Raw genomic sequence first — 16266 nt, 5'->3', positions numbered from 1 at the left:
TGCTTACGAAGTATCATCTTACATTTTTTTCAGAAAAGAAGTATCATCCTTGGGTGATGTTACACCCAGTTGCTCATACTGAACCTAGCTCCATCACAGATCCAGATTGTACAACTAGCAAGTCTGGCTAATTCAGAGCCATCTGCATGGCATGCGCGAACAAAAATAAACTTCAATAGTTCAATAGCAGGCAATCTAAAGATCCAATGCCCAATGGTCCACGCGACTACACACAGAAGGCAACCTGAACATCTAACAGAGCACCGTTTGCACTAAACCCCGCCTGGTAAAATATTCACAACCAACATCTTCCTTTCAACAGATTTATCCTACACCAGCCCCTACAGGAAAATGGGAGATAAACATACAGGGTGAAGTTTTTCCTGTTTCCCTTTGTACAGTGTGAATGGTAGAATGTCACACATGACATGGAAATAAACAAGGCAGAGAACAATGCCACACAAGAAACGCCAGCACAGCTAAATACATGAGCACCACCTGTCTGTTCTGTACAAATACACAAATGAATGAAACCCGATATCCCAGCCCATCCAAGCAGATGTCCTTGAGGACAACAAAAACGATATTCATTGGTTCGCATCAATCGGTGCACCAGACCTTGCCTGTGATATCCGATTTGCATAGATTGTAACTAGCCGCAACTGTGTGCTACTTAGCCCCTCCAGATACGGTACAAATGCTTTCCCTAGCATGATGTAGATATCCACTAAGCAGAATACAACAGACTGCAAGGAAGTGTAAATGATATCAGATGTGGAGCACCAAAGATCGTTAAATGTAAATTTTGCCATACATAATGTCAAGCATGCTTAATGTGCGCCAACAATGAGTAAAATAAAAATGGACCACCAGAAATTGGAAACAGAGGACTGTACTTAAGCTGCCAACCACATGATTTTACACTAAAATATCTGTGAAAAATAATACTGGTTTCAATCCCCCAAAACTGTATGCAGTGGCCACAATGTTTGTGGTCATTCGTAGGTATGGGAAAGAAAAATATTCTCTAACACATCTTGTACCAACTTAATGCAGGGCGAAGTCATGAATCAAAATATCAACAGATTAGAAGATAGGAAGTAAAAAAATAGATCAATGGTAAAAAAAAAGTAAAATAAATCAGGAATATATGATTAAATTTCAGCTGGGTATCAACACGAAACTGGAAGGCATGTTGAATTACTGATTTCTTAATCAAGAGATTATGTGTATTATAAGTTGGAGAAGACGACACTGTGGCAGCATATGCAGCAGCTACAAGCAGTTTATGCTGGTAATCAGCATGATTCTGAGTTCATGACTGACCATAAAAGGGTTCTGGTTTTCATGTTTAAATTTTAGGTCGACTGATAAATTTAACCCACATTAATCATATGCTGTCACCCCATATGTATTCTGCTTGAAAGTTGAAGAGGAGACTACAGTTGGCACAAAAAATCCTACTCCTGGATGCTGCCTCAAATAATAGTAGCACCCTTATCCCTAGTTTTCAGGTACTACAAGGAGCCCATATTACTGGTGTGAATGAAACCATGTTTTTTTATTGGTCACCTTAGAAACTAGCATTGCGAGCAAAAATTGTAAGGTCATTCATCAGGAGAACAGGTAAACTACCTTGCGAATATCTGGACTCTGGTTGCTGAAAGCATCAAAAAGTGCTGGTAAAAATGAAGGCAGTTGAGCCACCAATTCCTCCTGTGAAAGCCGCCCAACCAGCTGCACGAGTACCAGGAGAATACCAACAGTTAATCATTGTTGCTCGTGAATCATGATATATTGCTATAATTGACAGAGTGAGTGACTCGATAAAGTAAAACTCTGTAATAATCTTTAATAGGGTTTGTCAGACGAATATTCCCATGCGAAATATGACCTCGCTAACAAACATCTAGGGATGGTGCTTAAATGAAATAAGTGTATGCGTGTACACTGGGGTTATCGTATCAATGGTCATAAAGCCATTGATGGGCCTGGTGACTACAGACCTACAATCTAAGGAAATGCCAGATGAACCAGAACCATCAGCCATTACATCAGTAGTCATCAAACCATGATGGCTCATTAAAACAATAATCACAAAGCCAAGATGGGTCGATTGAACCAGAACCTCTCAATCAGCTAATGAAACCTCTGAATGTAGCACTTGAAACATGATTCTTCAAATAAATAATATAATGGTATTGTTCTCTTAGCTGATTACAGTGTGAAACTAGGATACCTTTGTTAAGCAGTTGATACACGTGACAAGTGTCTTCTCATCATCACTAACTAGCAAGGGTACAATAACCTGCAGCATAATCAAAAAAACATGTACAGTAGTATAAGTTGCTAGCTATAAAAACTACAGACAAAGATAACTGTACTGCAGTAATATCATTAGCAAGTAGGATTGGAACACTGGACATACAGCAAGGCATCTAAAAGGATCATATTTTGCCAACACGACATTTAAGCACTGGTTTGCTTCACTTGAAATCTGCGCCAGCATTACGAAAATATTAGCACCATAAAAGCAAGACAAAACCTCTTAATTAAGGAAATTATACCTTTGCCATAATATCTTTGGTCATCTGCACCAGCTTTTCAAGGACAATCTCTATGGATTCTTCCATTGGATCTTTCTGAGAAAATAAATAGACAATATTAATCAACAATATTACCTACCTAAATGCATGATTTGTGAGTACCAAACCTGATTGTCAAGCATCTCAGCAACTAGCGATAGAGAAAGCTCCCTGACAGAAGAATCAGAGGCATCCAATACTTCAAGGACAGTTGTTAAAATCTGATTGAAATACTATATAGAAAAGGGGATGGTATTAGAATACAAATATCATACACTGCATGATAACATATTGAAACAACACGAAGTAAACTCAGTAACATACTAGATGCAGAGGAATTTATAGTAACTGTGCGTTTGCAGGAAAACATTTGGGGGACACCAACTAAAATGACTGTTTAGACAGAACCCAAATGCCAGTGTTCTCTGTTGTTGGAAAGGTGAAGCATCCATCATTTACAGAAACCATCTCATCAAGAGTCAAAAATCAAGCAGGCGAGTATTTTAGACAATGGCCATACAATCCTGGTAGTCTAATGAAAAGCTAATGATGAGTCACTAGATTCAGTTCAGATGTTAGAAAAGGAGAGCAGGGAAAACAAATCGACGAGATAAAAAGGAACTTGATGCATTCTAGTACAGTGTGTAATGCATTTCCCTCCCTCCCACCCGGCACTCTTCAGAAATCCTTAGCACCAGATGGAAAAAAGTACTAAGATTGAATAACTTTTACAAACAATGAAAGACTAACTGTTAAGCCCAGTCATGAAGAGAAAATTACAAAAAAAAAAAAAAAAAAAACTCAGAAAAAGAACGCAGTAAAATGTCAAAATTTGTAGCCAAAAATATAATGGAAATTGAAATGGTGGGGTTACATACCTTTGTCCATATAGAGTGATCATTTTTGGTAGAAGCCTGCACCAGCTGCTGCAGTGCATCCTGCTTGTCTTGGGATGAAACTTCACCATCATTACTTATCTAGTAAGGTACAACGCCATATGATCGTGACATTATTTAGTACGGTGAAAAGTAAAAACAAGATATATCAGTATTACTGGAACCAACAAAGATGAAGGGGAAATAGAATGATATATCAGAAGTACCTGGTGAAGAAGTTGTGGTATGCTGGGGCCATCAGTTGTGCGTGAGACAGTCTTCACAGAACTAAGGTCAACAAACTGATCCATGTCTTGAGTATTCTTCATAGCAGTTGTAACACCAGCATTATGTCCGACAGAAACAAAACGGCCAGAATCCAGGCGAGGGGTGCCAACAGAATTTTCATCATCGAGGGTTGCATCTGATTTTTCAGGATAATCTGCCCATGAGCGTGCAGCTTCTACAACTGAGCGAGCATTGCTCTTTGATTCCCTACTTGCTGTAAGAACTTCAGCTTCAGAAGCAGGGTCGAAGCAATGATTAGCATGATCAGTGCTGATATCAGAGGTTGTTCGACCAATAGGAAATATTGATTCTTGGACTGTATGCATCCTCTTCCCCGACTCATTGTCAGTGGAGCTAGCAGAAACTCGTCCAAAAGGATAGCTGTTCCTTGATGTATGATTATAATCATCTTCAGAAGTTCCAAAATCAACCTGTTCATAATCATAGGACTTGGGACGTGAACGTTCTTTCTTGCTCTGCAAGTAGTTTACCAAATCGACCTCAATACGAGGAGTATATTGTTTGAGAGCTCGCCTCACAAGGTTTTGTTCTTCAATGGACAAATTAAGGATAAAATTTAGGACTGCTGCTGAATCAAAGTGAGAATAAACTGATATGATTCCTTTAATTGATGTTTCCTTCAACTTTGCATTCTTCTCATGTATTAAAGGTGCTAGTTTTGAAAGCCAGAGCTTAAGAAAGCCACTGTTGCTGTAACCTTCAACGTCTACCTTGTATCTGCTGAATGACTTATTAGCGAACTCAAGAACAGCTAGTTTTGCTTTCGGAGACCTTTGTTCATCCAGGGAACGTACTATTGCAGGTAGCAATGTGTCAACAGCATATGTTCGGCCAACAACTTCCAGGGTTGATGAACATGGCTTCGAAACCAATTCCTTGGGATCAATGAGTCTTGAAAAGACATACGGTAAAATTCTTTCAACATAACTCTCAAATGGCTTCTTGCATGCTGGAATAATATCTGCAAGTGTGGAGAAAGCTGCCTGTGCAACTTTGTGATGAGGATCATCCAAATAACGAAAAAATAATTTCATGACCTTTTCAAAGTTCTGAGTAATTTCTTGAATGCCTTTCTGTCCTTGTTGCAATAATGTCTGAACAAAATTAAAGGCTGCAACTCTTGCTACCCAGTCCGAACTTGGACTAAGACCCTCAGAGAGTGCCTCATTTAGAGATGCTGGGCCATCTGTATATCCAGACATATTATTAGATGGGACATGACCATCATCAAAACTGTGTCTGACACTCGCAGAAGAAACCCTTGATACCACTTGCTTCCTAAGAGGCCTCTGGAAGTGGGGAACATTGTTGTTCTGCGAATATCTGTAACTGGCATCCCTATAAGGCATATCAGCGAAGTGTTTGTCCGTATGCATTTGCGGCGATTGCCTGGCAGGCCTTGGCCATGTATCGTTGCTCTCATCCATAATGCTATCATCTTGAGACCTCCCTGAAGATCTTTTTGAACGAGGCACTGACAAACCAGATATGGGTTCAGATGATAGATTATGTGAATATGGTGACCTTGATCGCTCTTTGGTGTCTACCTGAGGCACTGGATCTACAAAACGCGAACCACCATTTCTTCTGATATTTATGCTAGGAAGGGATGAATCCAACAACGCAGAACTCTGCAAAGAAAGGCGATCCAAAGCAGGTCTAGCAAGCGGTATATGAGGATCACGAGAGGATGGAGGATCAACTCCTGCACTAGGAGGAAAAGAAAAAGAAATTAAGGTTACTCAAGTATAGAGAAATAAGTCATGAAAGCAATAGCAATAAAGACTTAACGTTGACGACATAACAAAAGAGCCTTTCCACATTTTATCATTAAGCAGCATAAACCATACCAAGATCCAAGCTAGTTGAGCGCACAGCTGAGAAATTTTGCCTGCCTGAGATGCCTACACCTTTCAATAGACTCTCAATGGCTGAAACTTTTTGTTTGCTTGAACTAAGCACGCTCTCTATGCTTCTTTCAGCATATCTACCAGCTACCTTCGACTGTGAGAGAAGAGCACTTGATGGGAGAGACGATTCAGAAGAAATTGCTGCACCCTTGTCCATTGCAACAATAGATGAAGTGCTGTACCCGGTCAAATGTGTACCACTTGCATGAGATGAGGCACGAGAAAGTTGAACACCTTTCTCATGCAATGATGAAGAAGGATACCGTTTGTGCATGCCTCCATCTTCGTCATTAATTATCTGCAAATGTGCCCAGTGTTACAGAAATCTTGCGCGTAGGGAGCAGCGGAGCAACCAAAAATTGATGTACATGGCATAGCAACCTTTTGAATCCATGTAGTTTCAGCAAACCAAAAATTGGCATAACAGAAATTTGCTATGGTAGGGGGCAGAGGAGCGCATATAGCCTCCGGGCTACTAGGGCAGCTCCAAACCAAATTGATGTACCACTGCCACCTCATCCTCTATGGTTACACAGTCCAAGTCGCAGATAACTAGGACCCGGACTCCAGTAGTAAACTAGTAATGGATCAGGCTTTACAGCCAAACCAGTGTCCTAGGACCCGTTGATATTCAGGCCAGTCGAGATCAATAAATATAAATTCCAATAAGTTTTGTAATCAGCCTGAATACTTAAAAATGGTCATCCCTAGTCGAGGATGAGTACTCTATGTGGGGGCTGTATCTATTACATTCAACGAAGTAATTTGCCTGGATCTCACTATGCCATCACACCCTACTGGCACACAGCACCTCATCTTTCCCTACCTACGACAGCTCCAGGGAGACAAGTGTATCAGGCTCGGGCTGCCATCAGGCTATCACTAATGAGTACAGCTTGCAATCCGTCATTCCAAATCGTAACGAAAATACAAGTTCTCATACATAATTTGTCTTATATATATACTTAAAAAATAAAAAATAAAATAGTGAGATGCAATTTTGAGCTTGAAATATTCAGTGGTCCTAAAATAGCAACTTATTTCCCCAGCCTTGAACTAATCAGGGTACATACTTGATTAGCACTACTTTCCAAAAATTACATACAATTCTTGGCTGTATAATGATTGAAAAGTAAACATCCGGCATTAGATGTTATATATACTACTGTTTAACATTTATTTATTCAAACATAAAATAACCCAGTGTAAGATATACAAAACACAATAAAGAATTTGGCTTCGATGAGATTCATAGAGTGACCTAAATAATGTCCTTAGCAAGATGATAGTTGCACAGGACTTTTCTTTCTATCGAGAGCTATTGCTTCATCTCTTTTTTGAATTGGCAATGCATGAGTACATGGCAATAATGAATATAAAATCAACGTCTTCAACTTCATTTTTTCTTTTTTAGGTTTTGGTAATTGATATCTTGTGATCTGGAACAGCATGCAGAGAAGTGAATACACATACCCTCTGTATTGCAGGATCAAATGACATAAATAGCCGACGTGAACGCTCAGGCCATGTCTTTATGAACATCCTATAGCAACTTCTTGCAGTTGCACGAACCTGTGTTTGCAGCATGTCATAGATACCACGAAGTAACACAAATTAACACAACTATCAGGTTTTCAACATAACAGTATTGCAGTAATGCTATTAAATCAGGAAATATAGATGTTGTTAGTCCTACACTCCTACCTCACTCATTGCATCTGCCACGCAACACTTTATTAGGTCTTCATATAAATCAGCTGAGCGTTGTATTTCTGGAGCATCTGCCCAATATTCCAATATTAGGAGCGCATATTCACAACACCTGTCATAGGAAGAAATATATAAGTAGCTTTAAAACCCCATATATGTAGAGAGAATGCGAAACACAAGTACCTAGCACGGAGGATTGCGCTGCGGTCATTTTTTGCTGTGTCAGCTATAAGAGGAACAATACGTGAAACCTTGCAGTTCCGAAGAATCTGCAAGATATTGCAGGTCAGAAAAGTAATGAAAGGAGGTGTCATCGTGCAGTACATGAAGGAAGGAATCTCACAGTTTTGACACAGTTGTCCGAAGATTCGGCGATCACAAGCACAGTTATGACAACAAGCTTAAAAAGTGCCTGAAAATTTCGTTAATATGTTTAGCCATATCAGTAGGAGGGAAGAGGTGCATAACACTGAAAAAGCTTCTAGAATTACCGGAATAAATATTTCAGCACATGCTTCAAAGTCACTGAGGAGCTCCTTCGATAGTACATTAAGTAGATGGCACGCCTGATGAAAAAAACCTAGTCAGCAAGTTCTCATCACCAAGAAGTTCGTCCTATCATTGCAGATTTAACCAGAAAATGCTCTACAAGAAAATCACAACACCTGCATCCTTACAAAATGAAACAACTTCAGATTGAACTGATTTTAGTGGTCACAACTAAAGAGGCGCGGAATTCCAATACAGAAGTATGCGCTGTGCATAACCTTGTAAAAAAAACTTTTTCGTTTATCCGAGGGAACCACAATAAATAAGCTGGAACAGGCTTCTCTTGTTTCCTTTCTAAACTGTAAGGAGGGGCATCGAGTTAAAGATTTCAGTCCTGGTGCAGTATATAATAGTAGATGAGTCTAAGCTCTTTGGAACCATGTTAAAATCTAGGGAGGAAACTGGTAACCTTAGTGATTCTGTATCATGGTCTGTGGAACACTTGAAATGGATCAGCGTGGAAATGGATCAGCGTCCAAGTCCAAAATCAAGCTACCTAACTATTGACCAAATATAATTGATCCAGTCCACATCCAGTTCAAATAACAATGAATAACATCCAAGTCCATGCAAATCCACATATAAGATGTCCAAGAATACCCAAATCCAAACGGACTCACCACAAACCATGAACTAGAACAATCGAGCAGGTGACCAGGCTAGCTGCTACCTGACCTGGAGCCGCACTTCATGTGGGGCCAACTTCACATGGAGACTAGTTAGCTAATCTAGTCAATGGATAGCTAGTTTTTTACATGATGTTTTCTATACATTGATCAGTATACAAGTCAAGCATTGGCAGCGCCTACGTACTGCACCAAGCAAAGAGTACTACGACTCAATCGCTAGCAACAACATCCAATGGATCTTGGATGGAGCATATCCCCTGAGCCCAACATTATCCATTGTTTATTGGATCTTAGTTGAACAGATGTCCAGCTCCAGTATAGTCCAGTCCAACATGGTCCAATGTGAGTTAGGTCCGAAGTCCATTGGACGGTGCAAGTCCAGTCCCAGGTTTACCTACAATAGTATAAACTGTATCGTAGTGATTTTGTGACTCTTAATATGATCAACTATACATGTTTCTTGAATATATTGCACTACAGGTCTACAAACTTGAGGTGGATGCAAGTGGGTAAAAGAACTGGAGGCTCATTTACAGCCAGTGAGGTACAAACTCCACCTGATATGCAATTCGGTGCCACCATGGCATGACTCAGTCACACTCTGCAGTGGTTTGCTCTTTTTTTTATTTCTTTCTCTTGTCCTTTTGAAGCACATGCCTCCCATCGCTTCACCTGACTACCTGAGCCCATTAGGTTCCTCTTCGACATGCCTTTACAGTTCACGTCGACAGCCTCATACACCTTCGCTACACTAGGTACCCCAACCACATGCAAATCTTGACCTACCACAGCGGTTGCAACCACTTACTCAGATGGTGGCACTACAGATGCAGCACCGTGGTGGAGCAGCAGTGCAGGGCCAGGACAGTGTCGCTCTCCATGCCGATGTCGCCACACTTGAGGCAAAGGCGAGGTAAAACACGAATATGGCGAGTCTTTTCCACCCGACTTGTCCTGCCTCTTGTACCCAGTTGCACCCACCTCTCAAGTTCTTAGACATGTGCAATTTACGCCGATCCTAGTTTTAGAACAGATTTTCTGCTAGTGTTGGTATTTTAGAGTGGAGTTTGTGCTTGTGTGGGTGAGTACTCATCCAATGTGCCTTTAAGATCTGTGCCAAGTCTCACCCCCCATTTACTCACATGGGGAGAGTAATTTGCAGATATCTCAAGGCTCATTGCATGGTTGAGAACATGATATAGTATGACCACTCACCCATAAAAGTACGGTTTACGACAGATAGACGGATGAACGGGCGTGGACAGACAGACAAATTGGACAGACATATAGGTGATCCAGTAATTTCAGGAAGATGGGTATTTCTGTCGCAACTCGCAAGAATAATATCAGCATTCAGATATTCAGTTGTCAATAAATTCAATAATGATCAAAAGGCAAGAAAATATAGTACCTGCTTTACAATGCTAGACCGTCGGTCGCATAGCTGAGAGGACAATGGATGAACTAGCTGCTTCAAGAGCATGAAAAATGATGGGTAATCAATTGCGCCTGATACAAAAGGTTTCAAGTAAAATATGTAAAATCATGTTATATAGAGAGGACGAAAATATTAACATAAACATTTGACCAGTCAATCCTATAAACGATATAAAGTGTAACATAATGATAAAACCATATAATTTCATTGTACTATCCCAATCTATTAGTTTCCACGGCTTAGCTTATCCCACGTGAGTGCAATCTATACAGCTTACATGCTTAACAGTTTGCATCTGTGAGATATAAACTGGCGATATGATATTTAAAATTTAAAATTCATGGGCAGTCAATGGGTCATCATATTAAGAATCTATGTTATGTTGTTAAAATTACTTTACTGTGACAACAATGTTCATCTACAGTTACTTGAATAAAAAAATTGGTGTAGCACTAGCACAACCATGATGTCCCTGAACTTCCGCAATCATGCCACTTAAGTCCTTGAACTTCTCCAGCTCTGACACGTATGTCCATGACGATTTAACTATATGCCACTACGAGATATGCCACTACGAAATCCACCTCGGAGATATACCACTGCATTTAGGAAAATGTCAAGCTATAAAATATTAGTTTCTTTTGCCGCTGCCTTCTTGCTCTCTTTGCTACAAGACTCCCCAGTCCAACTCCGGCGCAACATGGAGGTAGGCTGCATTCCAAGTCCAACCTACCCCATTCCCATCTCTCTCTTTCTACTAGGTGAAAAGGCACCATGCTCACTAATGTCATATTGAGGTTGCAACACGTCTGCAATGACACGAGAGGATGCAAAGGAAAGTGTCTCTCTCATGGACAATATGGTTTCCAGCATCCAGACTTGGCTAAGCCGTTAGGCTGCATCCTGCCTATCTTTTGGGAAAGGAAACTGATGATCTATTCTATTATTTTCCTTGGTGTTAAAAAAATAGGATAACCTACTTTTGGATTTCCACTCAGTTAGCTTTCACATGTCGCAAGAATTTCAATACTGACACAGGTATTTTTTTTTTCCGAAGAAAGCAACTTAATGACAACAAAAAATGTAAGTAGGAAAATAGGACATGGGAGACAGCAGATCAACCTCCATAAACCAAGGCTTCAATCCTTTGCATTGCAGCTATACGTATAGACCAGTCCTTCTCTGGATTAAGGGCAGATGCAATCTTCTCAATCTCTCTAACTAATTCTTTCTCTGAATGAACTCTTATGGGTTCAACTGGTTTTTCAGTAATATCTGTATCACCTGAAAAATAACACAAAATCACACCATACATCATCAATATCGTGATGTGTTTGTACTTCCAGAAACTTCAGAAATAGCAACTTAGCGTAAAACTAGTATTGTCATAACAACTTTTGACTACTGAACTTTGTTTGCTAAATTACTTTGTTAAAAAAAATCCTACAAAATACTAGAACAAGAGGCCTCTACCTTATATACCAAGCAAAGAAATGATGATGGTCTCTCTAATCGTGGCATCCATAAGATAGTACATAGAGAACTTCTGAAAGAAACAAATGCGTTTATTCACATTGAGTGGATGGACTATAAATATTTTAATCAATGCAAGGTCCAGAACGGAGTTGCCAATAATTATCAGTCAAAATATTTTGAGGTTAATATCTAAGCATAGTTTGTGAAGGAAACATGGGATTTACACTTTAAGTATGTCAGTGGATCCACAAGTGGCGTCTACCACTGCTGTCAGTCAGAATTTTGAAGTCATGAACCAACTAAATGCCTTTTAGTGACCATTATCTGTACATGAATACAAAAGGAGTGCCATGTTGAGTAGTGCACTGAGCATGCAAAGACTGGTAATATGAACCAAATCAGCAGTAATAAATTGGTCATTTCTGCTTGATTTGGTAACCCTTCTAACCAAACATCTTTCAAAAGTCTACAATTATTGAGCATGCACTTAAACTATACTCGTTATAGCAACAAATATTGTTGTTCTGCAAAACATATAAATATGTCCTGAATAATGGCATAGACTCTAGGTACAACAACCATTAAATAATGGTCCGCATGCTGCAATAGGAGGGACTAAATATTGGGAACGTCATCGCAAAGACAGTCAATAGCTCCCGGTAAAAAGAAAATCAACTCAGATGCACATAAAAAAGAAGCCACTACTTAAAATATCTGTTAACACTTTTGGTCATACAAAAAATACTAATCAAATAAAATGGATTCGTCCAACAGGCTACAAATAAAACTTGCCTCCAAATAATGTGCTTTCCCTTGATGTGTTTTTTTTCCTTGGACTGCTTCTTTTGGGATGAGCACTAACAGATCTTTCCATGGCCCTATATTGCACTCTGGCCCCATCAGATGAGGGAACCTTTGGTTCTATTTTATCCAATCTTGAATTTATCTCCTTTAGCTGAAAACATCAAACGAGGCAAAAGGATGAATAATCACGATGTCAAGGACAGCTTTAAATTTGGGGGCAAGGTCAGAGCTCAAGCGTAATTTGCTAAAAATGCAACAATCACGACGAAAGAAATCTATAATAACGGAGAGATCAGATAACCATGGTAAAGTAGTAATGGACCACATGCGTTAGTTAGTTGATTACCATATAAGAAGGTAGGTTATGGCGCTGTAACTCTTCATGGAACTGAGATCCCATATTTTTGTACATCTCCTGTAGTGAAAATAGAGAATGTAAATTATTCGATTAAGGATGAAATGTTCAATAAAATATATGTGCAGAGCATCAGGGATTCTGGAGAAGTCAATAGCAGAAAAGGAAGAAAACATTGAGTATTGCATTTGGATATAGGTAAATTGCATGACAACAGTAGTGTTGATCTGTTTTCAACATCAATATGGTTGGTACCAACCTAAAGTAAACTTTGGCATGTGCCAAGTAGCCACATGGTATAAGTAGTGGTGTATTCTTGCCTAAACTAGTCAAAGAAGTGTATGGGTGAAATGCAGAATGTAGAAATGGAAGAAACTGAGAACGAGAAAGGAAAACAGGTACACAATCAGAAGAGAACATTCAAAGTTCCAAACATATAATTTGCATTTCATGAAATCAAATAGCTTTGCAAGAGAAGAAGGTCATCATACTGTACAATCCAATTAAAATCATAAGGGTGGAACTGTAACAAGAATATAAACACGAAAGAAAACAAAAAAGAATGAAACATTTTACACAATAGAGAAAGAGGGAGTGCAATTTGAAGAAAGAAATGCATAAGTAACTGAAATGCATAAAGGTTTGTAATGAACCACCTGAATACAGGAGATTGCAGCCTCTCTAACACTTTGGTTCAAATCATTTAACAATTGCAGGACCTGTGAAGTTAAAACAAAACTAGCAGTTAGAGATGCCAATTATGCAAGAAAATAAAGGGAACACTTTTTAATAGTAAGAAAAAATAAATTCCATATCAAATAAGAAAAAACATTCTGACATACAGGTGAAAGAAACACTCGCTGTAGAAGGAGCTCTGTAGAAGCGAAAAGCCCAACTGCTGTCGCAAGGGTGCGAACAAACTCTTCTCGCACCCTCCAGCTCTTGTGAGTCCAAGCATAACTTCCAGCTCTTTCAACAATGATTGTTGGAGAAGAAACCTGAGATTGGAGAGACAAAATCAGTTCATAATACCCCGCAAGGTAACCATGGGATAAAACAAACTTTCATGTGAAGATAAATGATAATTAGTATGACAAATTAGTCACTTCAGTGCAACTCTAGGGCATTTCTTTGCAAGAGTGTTCAAAAATAAAAGAGTAAATACCCAATTTCGTCCCGAACTACCACACACACTCACGAACCGCATTTTCATCCCTAAAGTACCATTATCACCAAATTGGTCCCTTAACTACCCGTTATGGTTCATTCTCGACCTCTTTCCAATGTGACTAGGCAATAGAAGGACAAGATAGATTATGCATGTGATTAAAGGACTGCACTGTACCATCATTCCTTGTGTTATAGCTGTAGTATGGTTGTTGGACTTTCTCGCATAGAAAATTGTCCCTGATTCACTGTAACTCGTTTACCAATGCCACTTTCCTTGGGAATTTTGGGGTTTTGCGTGTGCAGAGGTATGCCACGTGTACTGCCACATGGGCAAGACTACAAAGATGTGCCGCATCACATAGTTCAGCGAAGAATTTGGTCACTTTCATTGTTTAGGGGCGAAATTGAGTTTGCAAGCAATAGTTCTGGGATGAAATTATGTAGTAATTAACTCAAAATAAATAAATATCACGTCAGTGCAATCTGCAGCGTCGTGTATAACTGCAACAAAAGAAGCAGCCACATACAGAAGAAAAATGGAATTAGTAGTTTTATTTGCTACCTCTGCTTGGCTAAATTCTATACTAGCAAAAAAGACACATACCATGAAGCACCTAAGCGACAAGATATTCTTCCACTGAAAAGCAAAATACACTAACCGCTCGCGTCTAGATACATATATTATAGTCCAGATGTCCAACTCAATCCAGCCAGCAAAGTAAAGCATTGGTCGATTAAAGAGTGCTATGTAATGTCGCCAAATCCAAATGTGCTTCCATTCAGTCAAAATATTGCAGTATTCAGCCTCAGCTAAGGTTAAGGGTTGCTTGTTTCACTAGAAAAGAGAAATTATCATCTAAGCCACTTGGTTAACGCTAGAATTCCGCTGAAATGATGTTTTCAAGAGAGGAGCGGATACACCTGGTCCCTGTAGTAGAAACCTAGATGTGAAGCCTTGCAGGGATAGGAGAGAAGAGGATAGCATGGGTCAATGATGAGCGAACGTGCACATATACCAACAATGCAGTAATCTGGAAGGCACTCCCAGAGAATACCACGAATGGAACATACTTCTAGTTCTGCTTCAATAGCCTAGATACACTTACGAAGACAGGAGCACCCATACAAAACTGGATCATTTCGCCCACATGCACTGTTGCTAATTCACACCAGCAACCAAAAGAATGTAACACCTGCTTCATCATAACTCAAAATTGGTGTTCTATTGGAGTCTAAAGCAGAACATTTCCAAATTCCAAATCACTGAACAGCTAATTGCTCTAAAGAACTCATTTTTGTAAACGCAGTCACATCTAAAACAGATACTAGCAAATTATGTTTTAGCTAGAAAGGCTTGGTGCCACCAACCCCCCAGAGTTCCACCCTCTCTCATCCACTTTGACAGTACAGACACATCGAAAATGGTGCAATCTCAATAGGCTGAACACCGGATACTCTGCTCGAACTATACTTCCCTGCGACCACCTAGCATCGAACCCACATTCCCCTGAAGCACCCAGCTCAGAGAGCACAAAACAGGCGACAGTGAGTAAGCAAACGGGCGGCTGACCTCCATGAGCGTGACAAGGAGCTGCCGGGAAGCGTCACGGACAGGCTGCTTGCCATCGCCGAGGCGCTCGACGGCGGCAGGCACGAGGGCGTTCAGGTGCATCTTGAAGTGCTCGCCGGCGAGCACCGCGGCGGCTGAGAGCGCGTGCAGCCCGCCCTGCGCGACCCGGAAGTTGGCGTCTTTGGTCAGATCTATGCAGGTGTCAACCAGAGATGTCACCTCCGTCGCCGTCAGCCCGCGCCGCGCCGCGGCCTCCAGCGCCTCGTGCAGCCGTTCCACCCCGGCCAGACGCTCCTTCGTGTCCTTGGAGCGCGCCGCCTCCAGCGCCGCCTCCATTTCCGCCAGCGCCGATGATTCCTCCTCCGCCGCCGACGAGTAGCGCCGGTAGTTGGTTTTAGGATTCCCGGCGAGTTCGGGGAATGGCAGGGAAGGCAAACCGGCGGTGGGGAGGGGAGTGGTCGGATCTGAGAGAGAAAAAAAGGAAGAGCGAGAGTGCAGAGACAGACAGTAGTACAGTACACAGTACTAGTTTGGATAGTTGTTTGCGCACGTATGTCCCTGCTAGTTCATGATATTTTGCTTTGCACCTCTGTAGGGGTGTATCGCGATTTTTGGCACGTCTTGTGCATTTTGAGAACCAATTAGTACTGCTAATGCACTCAAGTACAACGACTAGTTAGGGGAGTTGCACAACTGTGCAAATTAAAAATTTGTAATTATTATTATAGTCTACCTAGTAACCTAATATCAGAGAATCACTTTTAATCCCAAGTCATCTACTCCTATTCATATTATTTGTCGATAGTTCTAGATATATCCATATCAACGATAAGTGATATGAATCGGAATACAAAAAAAAGGAGATTTATTAATATGCACGAGTAGG

The 16266-nt window shown here is 40.4% G+C and overlaps 1 protein-coding gene across 2 annotated transcripts; it reads right to left on the bottom strand.

The window, feature by feature from the left end:
- Window positions 1–287: 287 nt before the first annotated feature.
- On the bottom strand, window positions 288–15843 carry LOC124692599 (CLIP-associated protein-like). Of its 2 annotated transcripts, XM_047225997.1 has the most exons (21): window positions 15381–15843; window positions 13483–13638; window positions 13297–13359; window positions 12632–12700; window positions 12274–12436; window positions 11128–11289; window positions 9979–10076; window positions 7881–7955; window positions 7733–7801; window positions 7573–7658; window positions 7384–7501; window positions 7153–7251; window positions 5620–5977; window positions 3688–5474; window positions 3464–3562; window positions 2714–2818; window positions 2568–2642; window positions 2429–2497; window positions 2240–2308; window positions 1636–1737; window positions 288–746 (listed from the first exon to the last, which is right to left on the bottom strand). In XM_047225997.1, the coding sequence occupies exons 1-21, from the start codon at window positions 15714–15716 to the stop codon at window positions 588–590; spliced, it is 4317 nt and encodes a 1438-aa protein (XP_047081953.1). In that variant the 5' UTR covers window positions 15717–15843; the 3' UTR covers window positions 288–587. The 2 variants fall into 2 exon arrangements, with proteins under 2 accessions (XP_047081953.1, XP_047081954.1); XM_047225998.1 differs by lacking the exons at window positions 288–746; window positions 1636–1737; window positions 2240–2308; ... (2 more) ...; window positions 2714–2818; window positions 3464–3562 and having other exon boundaries at window positions 5250–5479.
- Between the last annotated feature and the right edge of the window lie 423 nt (window positions 15844–16266).

This window comes from Lolium rigidum, chromosome 2, assembly GCF_022539505.1.
Source record: "Lolium rigidum isolate FL_2022 chromosome 2, APGP_CSIRO_Lrig_0.1, whole genome shotgun sequence".
NCBI classification, from domain to species: Eukaryota; Viridiplantae; Streptophyta; class Magnoliopsida; order Poales; family Poaceae; genus Lolium; species Lolium rigidum.
This window is presented reverse-complemented; position numbering and strand designations above follow the sequence as displayed.